Source organism: Eriocheir sinensis, chromosome 25 (assembly GCF_024679095.1).
Source record: "Eriocheir sinensis breed Jianghai 21 chromosome 25, ASM2467909v1, whole genome shotgun sequence".
Lineage (NCBI taxonomy): Eukaryota > Metazoa > Arthropoda > Malacostraca > Decapoda > Varunidae > Eriocheir > Eriocheir sinensis.
In genome coordinates this window covers 11,047,012-11,064,519 of record NC_066533.1, presented here as the reverse complement: position 1 = coordinate 11,064,519, position 17,508 = coordinate 11,047,012, and the positions used below count along the sequence as shown (strand labels likewise).

At 44.2% G+C, this 17,508-nt stretch overlaps 1 protein-coding gene across 2 annotated transcripts in view; it reads left to right on the top strand.

Annotated features, from left to right (window-relative positions):
* The first annotated feature begins 257 nt into the window (after window positions 1–257).
* Window positions 258–17,508, top strand: part of LOC127003356 (elongation of very long chain fatty acids protein 6-like) — a 65,660-nt gene continuing 48,409 nt past the window's right edge. Inside the window, exon 1 of one of the 2 annotated variants that reach the window (XM_050869889.1) lies at window positions 258–829. In XM_050869889.1, the coding sequence (XP_050725846.1) occupies window positions 459–829 (371 nt within the window). In that variant the 5' untranslated portion in view covers window positions 258–458. Of the gene's footprint in view, window positions 830–16,986 lie in introns of those variants that run through there. The other variant, XM_050869888.1, reaches the window with a different exon arrangement.

Genomic DNA, 17,508 nt, shown 5'->3' with positions numbered 1-17,508 from the left:
TTTAGCATTCGTGTTTGGCCTTTGTTAATAGATGGCGTTATGCACAGCGGGGTAAAAAAAAAAAAAGAGGCCGGATCTGTGTGTGATTCGGCGGTGCGTGAGCGGGGGCGCGCCGGCGGGGACAAGTCAGTGAGTCAGGTGTCTGGGAAATGTCGGTGCGGGCGAGTGTGGCGGACCAACACCCAGGATTCTCGACCATGGGCGTGGCGGGATCGATGGGCGACGGCGGGGTGAGGTCGGGCGGTGGGTGGGAGGCGGACCACAGGCGGGATGGGCGCGGGTCCTGCCACCGTCAGTCTCCCGGCTCCTGCCACCGCGCCACCACCACCACCACTCTACAGCCGGCCGCCGCCACCCGCTCTCTCCACTCCTCAGCTGTGGTGATCGCGTACGTGCTGGTGCCGTAGACTCCTGGACACCGTGACGAGAAAGCGACAGTGCGCTGAAAAAAAATCGAAATGGAGAGCGAAAAGATGTTCTTCATCAATTTGACGAACGTGGAGGCGGCTGCCGGGCGGTCCCTGTACAACATGTCCTATAACCTGGTGATGCCCTTCGAGGGGAACTTCTACGGGGGCAACTGGATACAGTGGTTTGACAAGAACTGGGGCATCGTCTTCTACATGGTGGGCGCCTACATGGCCGTGGTGTTCGGCCTCAAGGAGTGGATGGAGACGCGGCCTGCCTTTGACCTCCGCAAGCAGCTGTTTGTGTGGAACGTGATCCTGGCGGTGTTCAGCCTCTACGGCGGCGTCAGGTCCCTGGAGGAGCTGATCTACGTCTACAAAAACTTCGGCCTCTACTCCACCTACTGCCTGTGCGGCCTACGGTAAGTGACGAAGTTGACACACACACTCCCTCCTGCCTTCCTGCCTGCATTCCCTCACTCAGCCCTTCCCTCACAGGCTCCCTTCTGTATTCCTTCTAGTTCTTTCCTTCAGTATGTTTTTTCCGTTCCCTTTCTTGCTCCCTCCCTCCTCCCTCTCGTCATTCCTTCCTACCCTCTCCCTACGTCACTCCATTCCTTCGTTATGTTATTCCTGACACAGTATTTCTTTCACTCCCTCTCCTTCTCTCTCTCTCCTTGCATCACTCCCTCAATTTCCGGTGTGTGTAGTGTGGTGTGGTGTGGCGTGGCGTGGTATGTCTAGAGGGTTGTCAGAACACGAGATAACACAATCACCCACGCCGCGCTGCCTCTGTCCTCGTCTACATCAAACACACCCACGAGGACGAGAGAGAAAGGGAAGAAGGTGTAAGATTGTTTTTGTGAGAAGCTACTCTTGTTTATACACCGATACTGATGTGTGTGAACTACTACTATTTATACTACGCATGTTGAAAGTAGATCTGTGTGTGTGAGAAAGATAGATAGAGAGAGAGACTTCCTACACTAACAATTTACCATCAATCTCTTCACATAATCATTTTCATATTACCATTTACATTATTTATTTGTCTTACCTTCTTTACCTAGAGAGAGAAATGGATAGAGAAGGAGGCGACACTAACCATTTATCGTCTATCTATTAACATATTCATTTTTACTATTAATTTTTACACTTTATTTGCCTACCTTTTGTGTCCAATTACCACCTCGCAACACCTGTCCCACGCGCTGTCGCCAGGAAGATAGAAAGTGAGGGGAGTGTAGCTAGTGTTTACCTGTGTACACCTTCCCTTACCTGGACTGAAGGGGGGGGGGGGGACGTTACGGGGGAATGGGGGATGGGGGGGCAGAGGGGAGGGGGGGTCCTATTGCCTTCTGAGGTGATTTGTGTCCAGAGCGTGAGAAAGGGGAGAGAGAGAGAGAGAGAGAGAGAGAGAGAGAGAGAGAGAGAGAGAGAGAGAGAGAGAGAGAGAAAATTACAGCACTCGTAAATACGGATGACATATTGTATAACCGTGTGAAAGTAGTTGTTATAGTAGCATAAGGAGGAGGAGGAGGAGGAGGAGGAGGAGGAGGAAACCAACAAACTCTTCCTTAATAATTAAAACACTATTATGTGAAGCAAATAAACCGAAGACGAGAAGAGTGACTGAGAATATATGTGGTCAGGACAATAACAATAATAATAATAATAATAATAATAATAATAATAATAATAATAATAATAATAATAATAAGCTATGTCTCCCTCCTTTATCTTCCATTATCATTCCTTCGCATCTTTAGCTTCTTTTCTTTTCTTGGCGGCGAGAAAAAAAAGTCACACAAAGAGAAGGAACATCAATACAGATCAATGATGTGAGAATTGAGTCAGCCAAAACACAAGTCTTCACAATGTTATGCAAGTTGAACGAAGCCCCCTCTGCGTTTTCTATACTCTTCACTTCTTCCTCTTCCTCCTCTTCTCCTTCTTCTTCTTCTTCTTCTTCTTCTTTTTCATCTTCATCTTCTTCTTTTTCTTCTTCTTCTTCTTCTTCTTCTTCTTCATTTTATTACTAACATTATTATTATTATTATTCGAAATCCATAAAACTTGAAAAATGTTTCCACGTGAGGGAAATATATTAAAATTTAATGATCGGAATGAACACAGAGAGAGAGAGAGAGAGAGAGTGGAGGGTAATAACTAACAGTAAAAAACTGCAAGAAAGGAAAAATCAGATACATGAATAAAAGAAGAAAATGATCAAGTATATTCGCGTCGTAACCTAACTAATTATTCATGACGCACCCCCCTTCTCTCTCTCTCTCTTCCTTTATTCTCCCTCCTTCTCCCTTTCCTGTTTTCCATCTTTCCTCCTCCTTCCTCTCCTTTATCCCTTCCTCCACTATCCGTATGTTTCTCTCCCTTCTCTCCACTCCTCTCCCTCCCTCCCTTCTATGCTTTCTCCTTTTCTCCCTTCCCTTCCTCGCCCTGAATACCTTCCTTCCCTCCCTCCCCCTTTCCCTTCCCTCCTTTTCTCTCTCTCCCTTACCCTCCTTAACCCCCTCCTGTCCAGCTCTCCCTTTCCATGAACTCCCTCCCTTCCCTCCCTCCTCTCCCTCCGGTCTCTCCTCCCACCTTCTACATAGTTCTCTCCCCCTGTACCTCGTAACGTCCTCACCCCCTCTCCTCTTCTTCACCCTCCTTCTCCACCTTCATGCAACACGCCGAGGCATTCACTCTCAGTTCCCCGCGACCTAGGCTCCGTAGAGTTCCAGGCGGCGCGTCTCCTCGCTGGCCGCACATCGCTCGCTCGGTGACGCAGACAGACCCCACCGACGCAGCTTTCTCCTCCCCTCGCTCAGCCGGACCCTTGGCTGGACATACTGACCACGAGGGAAATATTTGTGTACGCTGCGTTCCCGGGTTCTTGTTCGTCTCCTCCTACTGCTGTTACTACTACTACTACTACTACTGCTGTTACTACTACTACTACTACTACTACTACTACTGCTGTTACTACTACTACTACTACTACAACTGCTGTTATTAGTGCTACTGCTACTGCTATTATTATTACATACATTCTTTCCGTCCGTAGATAATTACTGGTCGTTTTCATTCTATTTTCTCAGCATCAACAACCCTTTTCTTTCGTACTCTTTGTCCTCTCTCTCTCTCTCTCTCTCTCTCTCTCTCTGGAGGCCTATATGACGTGTATTTTGGGTCACATTGTCCATGGAAAACCGATTACTGTTCCTGGCTTCCAATTATCCTCGCTAACGTTAAATAATTGTTTGATCCGGTTTCGTTTATCGTGACGTGAGTGCGTAGCGTGTGTATGTGTGTGAGGGGAGTGTGTGTGTGTGTGTGTGTGTGTGTGTGTGTGTGTGTGTGTGTTGCGTGCCTTGGTCTTGCTTGGTCTTCCCTAATCTTTTGTTGGTTGGTAGTTCAGTAATTATGACGAGATACTCTTTTTTTATTTTCGTGTGAGTCTACAGATATTAGTGTTTTTTTCTCTTTTTTTCCACTCGTAAAAACTATTGCGTTGATATTTTTTGCCTACATTTTTTTCAAGTTCAAATTTAGCTACTCTACTACTACTACTATTACTACTACTACTACTATTACTACTATTACTACTACTACTACTACTGCATTCACCCCGCAATCGAATACAATACAGCCTTGAAACATCGACTTGCTCCTTCTTTTTACACAACCTTGGAAGAGCGAAGAATACACTGAGATCGACTTACAAACGAGTATATTCGATGACTCCCTCTGACCTACTATTGCTCAGCGGGTGGCATTACATCGTCACCCAACAGTAGTAGAAGTAGTAATAGTTGTAGTAGTAGTAGAAGTAGTAGTAGTAGTAGTAGTAGTAGCTCAGGTCACCACACGACACACTGACACATTTCAAAGTTTCCCCTCGGGCTCACGATGTCACACGAGCCTCAAGAACCAGCCTGTCCACGAGACCTCCTGACCGACCTTCACCCTTACACGTCCAGAGCTTGGCTAAGGGAGACAGTGGCCACAAAAAGTAATCAATACAACCTCGTGGTGGCGCAGCGGGTCTTGTCCTGCAGTCAGACAGGTCAGCAGCTGCTACGCCCCGCCATGCATGAAACACTCGCGGACAGACAAGGGGGACTCAAGTTACTGAACCCACGCGGTGCTCCAGATAGCCTACCTTGTCTTGCCTCGCCTGTGTCACGGAACAAGGGATGTGAGTGAGGGCTGGATCGTGTGCTGTAATGAGTTTTCGGTAATGTTTTGTCGTTTTTTTATGTATCTTTGGTTTAGTCACGTCAACCCTAGTAAGTCATCGCCCTTCACCGACCTGGCTTACACTGAACACTGACATTCTCTCTCTCGCTCTCCCGATACTGGCTTTACCCGGCTAAGGTCGGCGCCATGTATTTCCGATATAAAAGTCAAGGCCACCTCTAAAAGACGTAAACCGTGTAAATTCATCACTGTGACCTTTACTTCGCCTTAAGGTCATATCTGATGTATACGTTAGGGAATACTCTAGTTCATTCATATAGTCCTTCTGTAATTGTTTTTAAGTCTTTTCGTTGTTCGTTTTTTTTTTGTTGTTGTTTTTGGGGGGGGCGCTGAACGAGGTCATGAATGAGTCATAGATATCACTTACCTCAGGAAATGCTTTAGTTCATTTATATATTCCATTCCTTTCACTCACTGTAACCGCTCTTCGCTGTTTTTTTCTCATATTCGTGTTTTATTTTTTTAGTTGGGCTTAGTCACGGATTGAGTGAGTCTTGGATATTAATTACCTGAAGTGAATAACGCAATTCATTCATACAGTCCGTTCGTTTCACTCGCTGTAATTGCTCTTCGTTCATTTATATTTTTTCATTGTTATATTTTTTTAGGGTCACGGAAAGAGCGAGTCCAGGATCCATTGTACTTTCGAAAACGCTGCAACTCATTCATATATTCCGTCCGTTTCACTCTGTAATCGCTCTTCGTTCATTTAATTTCTTTGGTTATGAGGGTTTTTTTCTAGCTTATTAGTCACGGAGAGAGCGAGTCCAGGATCCATTGTACTTTCGGAAACGCTGCAACTCATTCATATATTCCATCCGTCTCACTCGCTGTAATTGCTCTTCGTTCATTTAATTTCTTCGCTTATGATTTTTTTTTTTTTCTCTCTCTCTAGCTTATTAGTCAAGGAAAGAGCGAGCCCAGGATCTATTTTACTTACAGAAACGCTGCAACTCATTCATATATTCCATTCATTTCACTCGCTGTAATTGCTCTTCGTTCATATATATTTTTTCATTCTTATATTTTTGTTCATTTCACTTCCTGTAATTGCTCTTCGTTAATTTAATTTCTTCTCTTATGATTTTTTTTTTCTCTCTCTAGCTTATTAGTCAAGGAAAGAGCGAGCCCAGGATCTATTTTACTTACAGAAACGCTGCAACTCATTCATATATTCCGTTCATTTCACTCGCTGTAATTGCTCTTCGTTCATTTATATTTTTTCATTCTTATATTTTTTTAGGGTCACGGAAAGAGCGAGCCCAGGATCTATTGTACTTTCGGAAACGCTGCAACTCATTCATATATTCCGTTCATTTCACTCGCTGTAATTGCTCTTCGTTCATTTATACTTTTTCATTCTTATATTTTTTTAGGGTCACGGAAAGAGCGAGTCCAGGATCTATTGTACTTTCGGAAACGCTGCAACTCATTCATATATTCCGTCCGTCTCACTCGCTATGTTTGCCCTCCACTTTTTTCCCATTGTTTACACTTTCCCTGTCCGCACACCGTTCCAGTCTGACCGGTCTTCCCAGTCTACGAATATTGTTATAGCCTGTTTTTCGAGTCTGGAGGTGAATGACTAATTATAGACTACGATGCTCGCTTGACTAATGGCTGACTCTACTACTCTACTTCTGGGTTAGTTTGTTTTTTTATAAGTCCGAGGAACAAATTATATTTTAACTCAGCATATTTACCGCCACCTTCGCCAGACTAAAGACTCGTAAGGATTAGAAATTACACTATTGTTTCGTAAGGGCAGAAAAAACATAATCGAAGCTTCTGAATAATTGAATCCACGCCTCCAACTAGACTATGAGGGAAAGTAGGAAGAAGAGAGGAGGAAAGGAGGATTGAAGAAAGGAGAGGAGGCTTGAGGGGGGGGGGGAGGGGGGGGGGATAGGAATAATGATAACGGAGAAATTATAAGAACACGCATGATAGTAATGTAGAGAAAGGGAAATGGAAAAGGAGGAGGAAAAGGGAGAGAATCACTTATTACTACTTAGCTATCATAAGGGAAGAACTAGGAAAAAGAAGCGTCCTTACATTACCAATAGCCTATCATAAGAGCAAATAGAAAGGAGAAGTATCCATAGTTTATTAATAGGCTATTTGAAGAGAATGATTGCCTAGCCTACCTACAAACATGTGTTATCCTGACCGAACAAAAGACTTTATGGCCTGATTTTTTAAACGTCGTGTAATCTTCATCAACAATTATGTGCCTGATTTGTCTCTTTTGAACCGTTTTTCGAGGTGTGGTTTTGTTGATTTTTTGTATATCACTGAGTGTGTAATGTGTCGACTTCGGAAAATCCAACATGTCTAACTGACTTCGTCCCACAAGAGGAATTACAAGGCCGAGCTAGTTAATAAACACTAGTATCACGTATAAACAATCTTCCTTATATGATTCTTTCTCCATGACTGTTGCAAGAGCGTACATGAAAGTCAATAGCGGCCTTCAGGAGTGTTATACGTATATATATTAAAGAAAAACCTCGTATGTGTTCAGGGCCGAGAAGGGAGATATAGAATGGTTGCAATATTGACGTCCGTGTGTGTGTGTGTGTGTGTTCTGCTTGGACTCGTGAGCGCTCCGGAGAGAGAAAGTTGGTTGCTTCTGCCGCCGCTGGCCCTGACTGACTAACGAACTAACTAACGGTAACGCGGTAATTAGTCACATTTAGCGGTTCGCGGAGGCCAGCTTCTGTGTGTGAGAATAATGCGGTTTCTTTACGACTTGGTGACCGTCTTTGTTGTCCTTGCACGTCTATATATTTTTCTTTTTTTCGTAACGGAAGTAGCTTAAGGGTAAAAAGAAATGCCCCTGAACAAGTATGAAAGTATAGAGTGTAAGTAGTGTAAGTGTAAAAGAACTGAGTGGCCAAAAGAGCGATAATATTTTTTTACAGAGACGGAAATAGCTTAAAGGGAAAGAAAAACGCTCCTGTAAAAGTGTAAAAGTATAGAAGAGTGTTAGTAGTATAAGTAAAAAAAATTGAGTAGTCTAAAGAGATGATCAGATTCGGATGGAGAAGCACCTTGATCCTCCTTGAAGTGCCGTAGAGACCTATAGAAACGTTGATCTTATGTACACACACTCAAATAAGTATCATTACACATTCAACAAGATACAAACTGACACCAAGGACGAAGCCGTTGATAACATGCTACTCATGTTGGTATAACTGCGTGTGTTGGGTGTGGCTTCACTCGCCTGAACCAAGTGAGCGGGACTCGTAAATGAAGCAGAATTTGAGCTGGCACAGTAACGCTTCATGAAACACACAGGTGGAGTTTTAGTCGAAGTGACTTGATCTGTGTTGTATGTAGCACTATAATATTGTCGTGTTTGGGTGATTGCTTTAACACTTCACACACAAGTGAATAGTTAAAATTTCGTCCATTTAGGAGAAAATATGTTAAACACCTTGCGTTATTGTTAGATATTCGCTATAGCAGCATGGTTAGAAAAACATTTCAGGCATAATTGCTTTTATTGTATTAGAATGCTTTTGACAATGCTTTTAGCGTTGCAAATTGAAGTTGTTTTTTTCAGATGTCCACAGCTTGTTCATGAGAGAAAAGACACGTTCAGTGGAAGCATTAGTTCCAGGATGGCGCATCATGAACCGAACTATATCTGACATGCGTTGATGGTTGACGTTTTTGTCTTTGACGTGGGGGAATACTTCTCCCCACCGCTGTTACGTGTATCATATGAACATTGTTTTGTAATTTGTGCATGTAAAGCTTAATTAAACAAGTGGCACTCAAATCACTCCGTTAATATTATGGTGATATTTGGTATCTCAGTGTGTCCCTTTCTCTTTATCCCTCCCTTACGGGGGTCCTGTCCTGCTCCCCCCAGCAGAGCTGAGGTGGTTGGGGAGATCGCACTTTTACCAACCCTACCGAGATTACCGGGTTGCTCAGTGTGAAACGCGTCGGACCCCACTGTAAGGCCGGCCCTAGACGTAACTGTTTATCTTGATAATCTACAGTTTTTCCCTACTACGTGATTTTTCATCTGAAGGAAAACAATGCGATACTTTTTTGAGTGTGTGTACCTCATGATCTTAGACACCTTATGTAAACGTTGATCTTATTTACCATGATCTTAGACACCTCATATAAACTTTGGTCTCATGGTTAGGTCTGATGGCTACTTGCAGCAGGAAGACAGTATAGTGACCAGGCGCGAGTGGGCCAACGTAGCTTTCTCCTTTTATTTACACGAGTATAGACACTAGTAATTATGAGACTCCCGCCATATTACGGTGAGGCTGGGAACAATGTGTAGGGCGTAGCGAAGAGGAAGGAGAAAGGGAGGATAAAGGGGGAGGGGCGGCTCTCCGAAAGGGGGAAGTAATGATAACAGGGGAATAATAACAAGACGAATGATAGGAATGAAAAGAAAGGGAAACGGAAATGGAAAAGGAGGAGGAAAAGGAGGGGAAAAGGAAAGAAAAAGAAAAATTAAAGAAAAGAAAACATAAAGCCATACATAAAGGGAGTAATTATAACGACGAATAAATTATTGCAAAGAAAAGGAAATGGAAAAGGAAGAGAAAATAAAAGACAAGGGAAAATGTTAAGAAAAAGAACCATAAAGTCATAGATTAAGAGATTAAAGAAGTTCAGAGGAGAGAGAGAGAGAGAGAGAGAGAGAGAGAGAGAGAGAGAGAGAGAGAGACATCGGCGTCAGACGGAAAGTGAAAGCGGAGAGCGAAGAGCCGAGAGGACCCGGGTCGACCGCTTGGCGTCATGTAGCTGTTGTTGTTGTTGCTTTTGTTGCTGTTATTGTTGAGAGACCCCCTCCTAACCCCTTAACCAAACACACACACGCGCGTAGGGCAGCATAGTATTACGTGCGAGACATTACACGATTTCTTGTCACTTCTGCGGCGGGGCTGATGGTTGGTTGCAAGGAAGCGCTGCACACTTGTTTTATGCATATTTTATTCAAATTACGCGGTGTAGGAGACAGCCTATATACAAACTATAACATATTTATTATACAACGCGATATACTTATTGTTAAACGAACCCCAAACGCTTGACTTGCTCCGTAGCCGCGTGGAAAGTGGTATTTTGATTGCGTGACTTAGTTTTGCGGGCTAGTTCTTCCGGGGCCCATCTGCCAGCGGAGTCGTAAAGGAGCTCTGTAGCCTTCCCTGCGGCAATACGTGTGATGCAAGGAACCGCTGCGTATTGCTGGTGAGACTGATGGATGCTCTAAGCTGTATATGTATTCTTGCGTTACAGATTATTTGCAAAAGGTTACCAGAAGTACCGTGTAACGCTGGTGTGACTGTGCGACGCGCCGAGCTGTTGTCTTGTTGCGTTACAGATTAATTATTGTTCACAGGGTTATAAAGACGTGCTGCGTAATGTTGGTGTTAATGTACGATGCGTTATGTCTTCTTGCGCTACAGATGAATTGCTTACAGGTGTTACAAGAAGTGCTGTGTAATGCTGGTGTGTACTGTAGGAAGTGGTGCTATTTTTTCTTTTCTTTTTTTACAACAAAGGAGACAGCTCAAGGGGACACAAAAAAGGAAACAATAATAAAAAAAAAAGCCCGTTACTCTCTGCTCCTAAAAAAAAATCAAAAGAGGTGGCCGAAAGAGAGGTCAATTTCGGGAGGAGAGGTGTCCTGATGTTTGTCTACTTGCGTTACAGTTTAGCTTACGGGGGTTACAAGGAAGCGCTGCGTCATGAGTTCTATAGATGTGCTTCGTTGTTTATCTCATTGCGTTACAGATTAAGTTGCGAGAGTATACAAGGAAGAACTACGCAATGAGTACTATAAGATGCGTTACGCTGTTTGTGTTAATGCGCTAGAGATAAAGTTGTTTAGGTTAGTGGAGGCAAAGGCTTACAAAAAATGTGCTATAGGCTATTTTTGTCTTACGCTAGAGATCAGTTTATAGGGTTACTGGAGGTGAAGATTACGAAGAATGGAATGCGACGTCTGTGGAATTGGGTTGCAGATTAGATTGTTGACGATTACTGGAGGCGAAAGGTTACGAGAAAGCAAAGCGCAATGTTAGGCTACTATAATTTATACGCTGCCCTCTTTATGTGTAATTGCGTTATATATATTAGGTTGTGAAGGGTTATAAAAGAAGGCGATACCGTAGTGTTGATGTTACTACTATATAGAATGCGTTGTGTAGTGTTCCGCGTTGGTCATGTTAGGTCAGGTCAGGTCAGGTCAGGTCAGGTCAGGTCAGTGGTGATGGTGTGAGTTTATAAGTTTAGGACACTAGTGGTTTTATAGGTTGTTTTTCTTTTTTTTATAGGCCGTGCATGTTTGGTTTGATTTCCTTTGTTTACTTTCCATTTTACTACTTCTGTGCGTGGCGTGTTTCTCTCTCTCTCTCTCTCTCTCTCTCTCTCTCTCTCTCTCTCTCTCTCTCTCTCTCTCTCTCTCTCTTTTTTTTTTTGCTTGTCTCCACAGTTCGCCACCTTTCCCTCCTTTCACCTCTCCTCCAGCTCATCCTCCTCCTCCTCCTCCTCTTCCTCCTCCTCCTCCTCCTCTTCTTCGTCCTCCTCCTCTTTTTTTTAATCTTCCCTCTCATCATGATTTGTTGCAACCTTTCCTCTCTTGTTTTCTCTACCTCTCTTCTTCTTTCTTTATTTTTCATCTTATATCTCTCTTTTTTATTTATACTCTCTCTCTCTCTCTCTCTCTCTCTCTCTCTCTCTCTCTCTCTCTCTCTCTCTCTCTCTCTCTCTCTCATTATAGAGGAGTCGTGTGCCCGCAATTAGCTAGGAGGAGGAGGAGGAGAAGATGGTTAAGAAAATGCAAAGAAACAAAAAGGAGAAACGAAAAAGAGCAAGTTAAAGAGGAAGCAGGTTGAAAATTCTCTTGTTTCTTTGTCTGAAGGAGGAGCAGGAGGAGGAGGAAGTGGTGGAGGAGGGTGAAAAGAAGAGGAGAGAAGTGAGAAGGAAGGAATGTGAGATGACAGGAAGATAGACACACACGCCTGCCCCTTTATCTCCCTACTTCTCCTCCTTATTCTCCTCCTCTTCCTCCTCCTTCCTTTTCTTTGAACTTCCATCCTTTCTACCTGCTCTTTCTTAGCTCATCATCCCTTTTACTCCTTTGCTGCCTGGTTTTCCCTCCTCCTCCTCCTCCTCCTCCTCCGGGTCATTACAATTCCCCAGGGGTGTTGTGAAGGAGGGGAGCGGAGGATGAAGGACAGATAGGAAGGAACTCATTTTTAATTGTAGGAAGGTCTATAATCCAGTGTGAGAGAGAGAGAGAGAGAGAGAAAAAAAAGGTAAAATATCGTATACAGTAGCACACTATGTCACGGAAATATCTGATGGTGAGTGGTGATGATGCAGGAACTATACACGCACACACGCACGCACATATCAGCAAGGACACGCGCTAACACACACACACACACACACACACACACACACACGAGAGAGAGAGAGAGAGAGAGAGAGAGAGAGGCAGTCACGCAACTCCGATTAAACTTTCAATATTCTCTCTCTCTCTCTCTCTCTCTCTCTCTCTCTCTCTCTCTCATCGCTTATTCCTACCCTTCCTTTCTCTTTACTCCTTCTCTCCCTCCTCTCTCCCTCGTTATCTCTCCCTCCCGCTCTCCTTCCCTTGTTTTATTTCCAGAAACATTTATATGGTTAATCTATAGGACTATCTCTCTCTCTCTCTCTCTCTCTCTCTCTCTCTCTCTCTCTCTCTCTCTCTCTCTCTCTCTCTCTCTCTCTCCCTAGCTCCCTTATTCTCTCTCTCTCTCTCTCTCTCTCTCTCTCTCTCTCTCTCTCTCTCTCTCTCTCTCTCTCTCTCTCTCTCTCTCTCTCTCTCTCTCTCTCTCTCTCTCTCTCGCACCTGGCTGGTTGGGCAAAGCAGGTGTGGCTCATTAACCTGACCACGTCCCTGTCACCTGTCCGTAATTAGGGGAAGGTAGAGAGGGAATTCCCACAGGTGTGTTGAGAGACCTCCGTATTTATTTACCAGGCGCCTGGGTGTTAATGAAAGCATGGGATCGATGGGATGTTTCGCAGTTGAGGGGGAAGAGGGAAGGGGGTTTAATGTCTTGTGTGGGGAGGGGGGGAAGGGTGTTTTGTGTGTGCGTGTGTGTGTGTGTGTGTGTGTGTGTGTGTGTGTTTCTTGTTCTCTCTTTCTCGTAACATCTGCTTCATAAACTTTTCCTCTCTTTCGTTAGCGTAGAAAAGTTCGCTAATTTCCGTGTTTAATTGCTCTTCATTACTCTCTCTCTCTCTCTCTCTCTCTCTCTCTCTCTCTCTCTCTCTCTCTCTCTCTCTCTCTCTCTCTCTCTCTCTCTCTCTCTCTCTCTCGTTTGATCCAATTCCCGGATATATTTTTTTTATCCTCCAAAAATCAATCGAGGAGAAAAAGTTTATACCACGCGACTTTTTTCTCTCTTCAATGCAAGTGATGAAAAAAAAACTCCTTGAGAAATAACCTTTTTTTCCTATTTTTTTCCTTCATGGAGCGAAAGAAAATGAAGGTGAGGAGAGGAAAGAAGGGAGGGAGGGAGGAAGGGAAAAAAAAAAGCACCACAACATGTAATAAATAGTAAAAAAAGAAATCGATGTAAAAAGTGAAGGTTGTTGAGTCGAAGCGCAAAAAAATGGACGCGATAAATTCATGCGAAAAAAAATACCGACAAAAAAATATCGCGTAAGACGTCACTACACTTTCTCGCACTAGTTTTTTTTTTTTTTTTTTTTTATCCTTGGAGGAGGAGGAGGAGGAAGAGGAGTTACGTGGGCATTTTTTTTCCGCTCGCTCACCATCTTTTTGTTATGCTTCTCAAATATTACACAAACGCGCGCAAAAAGCAATAGTCGATGGCAGAGAGAGAGAGAGAGAGAGAGAGAGAGAGAGAGAGAGACAAAGGAGGGGAGTGAGGCGTCGTGACTAAACAAAGAAACACATCCAGACACAAAATTACACACACACACACACACACACTCCCCCTCCCCCACCACCCCCACACACAGACAAACAGACAGACAGAGAAAAATAAAAGTGAAACCAGCACAGTATTAGACTAACATGCATGAGTCACCTACGTCAATATCAAGAACTAATTGTGAATGAATGGAATGAATTTACTGACAACCCTCAACACCTGACAGAACACACCTGAGAAGCATAATAGTGTCAGGTGTATACGGACAGAAAGACAGGCGTATAGACAGACAGACAGCTGCAGTGATTATGAATGCTTGCGAACTCACACTCAGGCACGCGTCGGTCGATCAATGATGCAACACTATGCTGGCAACACTGCTCCATAGCCTTATTACGCAACGTTTGTCTCGCTAACGTTTCACAACCTATCATAATCATCATCATCACCCCTAGCTATCACCGCCACAACCCGTCACCATCATCGTCGCTATATATCATCACCAGAGCCTATTATTATCACCCTCACCTTCCCGCCACTCCCCCACCACTCAAGAGTCGACACAATGGACAAAGAAGTAACTGTGAAATCTAATACGACGAATACTTTTAGCCTAATATTGACTCCGCCCGTTGGTTTCTTTTGGTTTTCATTTTTAGAAGTATGACAGTTGTTTTTTACTTCGTTCACTGTAGGTTTCTGTCTCTTCGTCTTCACAAAACGATAGAAAATAAAGTAACCGAGTGTGATGAAACTTTTAACCCAATATTGACGCTACGCCGTTGGTTTCTCCTGATTTGCATTTTAAGAAGTATGGCAGCGGTTTTTTTACTTCGTTTTCTGTGGGTTTGTGTCTCTTCGTCTTCTCTTCTCCCTTCTCTCCTCTCCTCTCTTCTGCAGGTAAAGACTTAAGGCCGTAATGATAATGTGTGCAACCGGCTTTCACCGCCAGCGCTAAACGGCTCAGTAATGTTTACCAACGCGCCGACCATCTCTCTCTCACTCTCTCTCTCTCTCTGGCTCGCTTTACCATTCGTTTCACCTTCGTTTCTCATTTCTTTCGCCCGGGTGACATATTTACACGTATTATATTAGCCTTCCTCTAGTTCGTTACTCTCAGACACTTCCGCCTCTCCCCACAACTATTTATAAATGCCTCAGAAGATATAAGTCCCATTCTCACGAGTACATTTTCACGCATAATATCACCAGAGGCAAAAAACTACACCTGGAGATTCCACACATAACTCCCACGAAAGCCTTGTCAAATGTGTGTCTGGGTGTCGAGACGTTGAACAATATGACTGCAGGTGGAGAGGCAACATATGGCAGAAGCTTGACTCATCTCACGTGTATAATTATGTGCGTTATGTTATTAATCTTTGTGGTTGTGGTGGGGAGAAGTGCGGTGTTGCGTATGCGGGCTGGGGCTTTCTAATGTTACCCCCTCGAGGTTTGGAGAACATAAACAAAGGCAGAGTAACTTTTAATGCATGAGGGAGATGGTGTTAAGGTCTGTAGGGGGAGGGATGAGGGGATGGTGAGGTTTAAGGCAATCACTTTATATTCTCCCATGGATGCTCCGCCTTGAAATCCCCACACATCTCCGTTTTCCCCTGATTCTCGAGTTGTGACATTTTTGACGAATCGTTTTTCCCAAGTCTAGATGAAGTTTAAAATTTTTGCCGTCAGGGGAGCTGCTGATGAGGCCAGGCTTGCTATCTTGTAAACCTCACGGATACAGATTAGATTGTAGAGGAAACAACAACCTTCCTTTGCAGACCACAGAAGCACCAAACAGCACCAGTAGAAGAATTGAAATCAGTCCTTCTTTCCTTTCGGCAGTCGTTTCCTCTTTTCCCATATTCTCAAACCTTTCAGGGCCTACATATACCCACATTGAATAAGGATTTCAATGAGACTGTATTAGTATTAGTCTAGTGATAGTTTGACAAGGCCGGACACCGAGGACACCAGGAACAGGAAGAACATTCATGAGAAACAGACTCATCTCCATTGTGGGCGATGGAAATAGTTGTGAGAGCCGAAAACGTCTGAGAAAATGAGCCATTGTTACATCCCTTCCCGTATACTTTCCCGATGATCCTGGGGCCATAAAAAGCTTACTCGTCGCGGTGATAACCCTTGATAAGAGAGCACAGGGAGTAGCAGCTGCTGTGTGTCTGCCACCTTCCTCACTGACGCAAGGGTTGATGTGTAGGCTGTTTCCACCTCTATAATTACCTTCGCCTCTTGTAATTTCCTTATCGCATTGTTTAGGTCTTGTACAGAGGGTAAAACATCAAGACGTTTCACATTTCCTCCCTTTTATCTTTGTTAATTCGCCTCTATAACTACTTTGGGCTCTTGAAGTTACCGTAAATCCTTGTGTATCATTGTGTAGGTCTTGTACAGAGGGTAAAACATAAGGATGTGTCACCTTTCCTCCCATTTTTCTTAGTTAATTCACCTCTATAACTACCTTGGGCTCGAAGTTACCGTAAATCCTTGTGTATCATTGTGTAGGTGTCGCATTGAAGGTTAAACACGTGTAGGAGTTCAACTTTTCCTACTTTTTTTTCTGATTATACCCCGGTAAACATTTTAAATTGCTGTATATATATGAGGAATTTTCGTGTATGTAAATTCTTTGACGGTGAACAATATTATCCGTCAGTAGATCACGGTGAAAGTTGTTGCTGTTTTTGTTGTTGTTTTCTGTCTTTCCATTGTTGTGTGTGTTGATGCTTCATAGCTGACGTGTTTACAGGTATCCCATGCAGGCTTTCTCACGGCAAGTATGCAGACACACGCTCCGGCCAGTTCACAGACATTAATTAAGAGATTTTTATTCTGGAGAGGAATTAGTTCGAACGAATAGCAAACTCACAACTGATGGTAAAAAAAAGAAAAAGGAAAAAGGAATTAGTGTGACCCTCTAATCAGTAAACGCCTTTCCTCTTTGTCATATTCAAGTGTGTGTGTGTGTGTGTGTGTGTGTGTGTGTGTGTGTGTGAGGGCGCGCTACGATCACATTCCTCACCTGTACAGAGGATGAACTGAAGGAAAGTGAAAGGACGGACGAAAGGAAGGAAAAGAAGAGGAGGAAAAAAAGAAAGTGCTCTCATTGTTGCTGGTTAACCATTACCATCAGTATTTTTCGTCTCTTCTCTTTATCGGTCTGTTTTATTATCTTTTATTGCATATGTTTCAGGGTCGAGCCAGGCACTTAAACTATAGACTCAAGAAACAGTCATTCATACCCGTCAGTATCTTTATCCATCATCACGCCTCCTCCTCCTCCTCCTCCCTCCCTACCCCCTCTCCCTCACTTACTCCACCCACCACCACGCTCGACCCACTTCCCCACCACCACCATCGCCGCCGCCACACGGAAGGCAAGGCGAGTCTGGGGAGCACCGAAGCTTCACTCCACCACTAACCGCGCGGGTGACACGACCATCCCCAGCCCCGTCCGTAGCCTGCTCCTCCTACTCCCCCTCCTACTCCCCCTCCTCCTCCTACTCCTCCTCGTGCAAGTGCAAGTGACAAGTCAAGGCCCTGTGAAGTGAACTGATCTAGGAGGATCTGTTTAAGGGTGGACTCGTTGTTGTGGTTGTGTTGGTGTGGATTTCGACGCGTTGAAGGAACTTTTTGACGAACTCCGGCAAGATGACCGCAATGGACGCCTTGGCCAAGAGGTCCTTCTTCGACAACACGATCTACACGCTGGTCCAGGACAACGAGACGGTGATTTATGACTTGACACTCCCGCCGAGGCTCGAGGGCGGCCGCTACATCACCTCGACCAACTACACCTACGGCTTCACCTTCAACTTCGAGGAGGAGTTCGAGGTGACAAACTACACGGGCTGGATGAGAGTCAACTGGTGGCACAGCCTCAT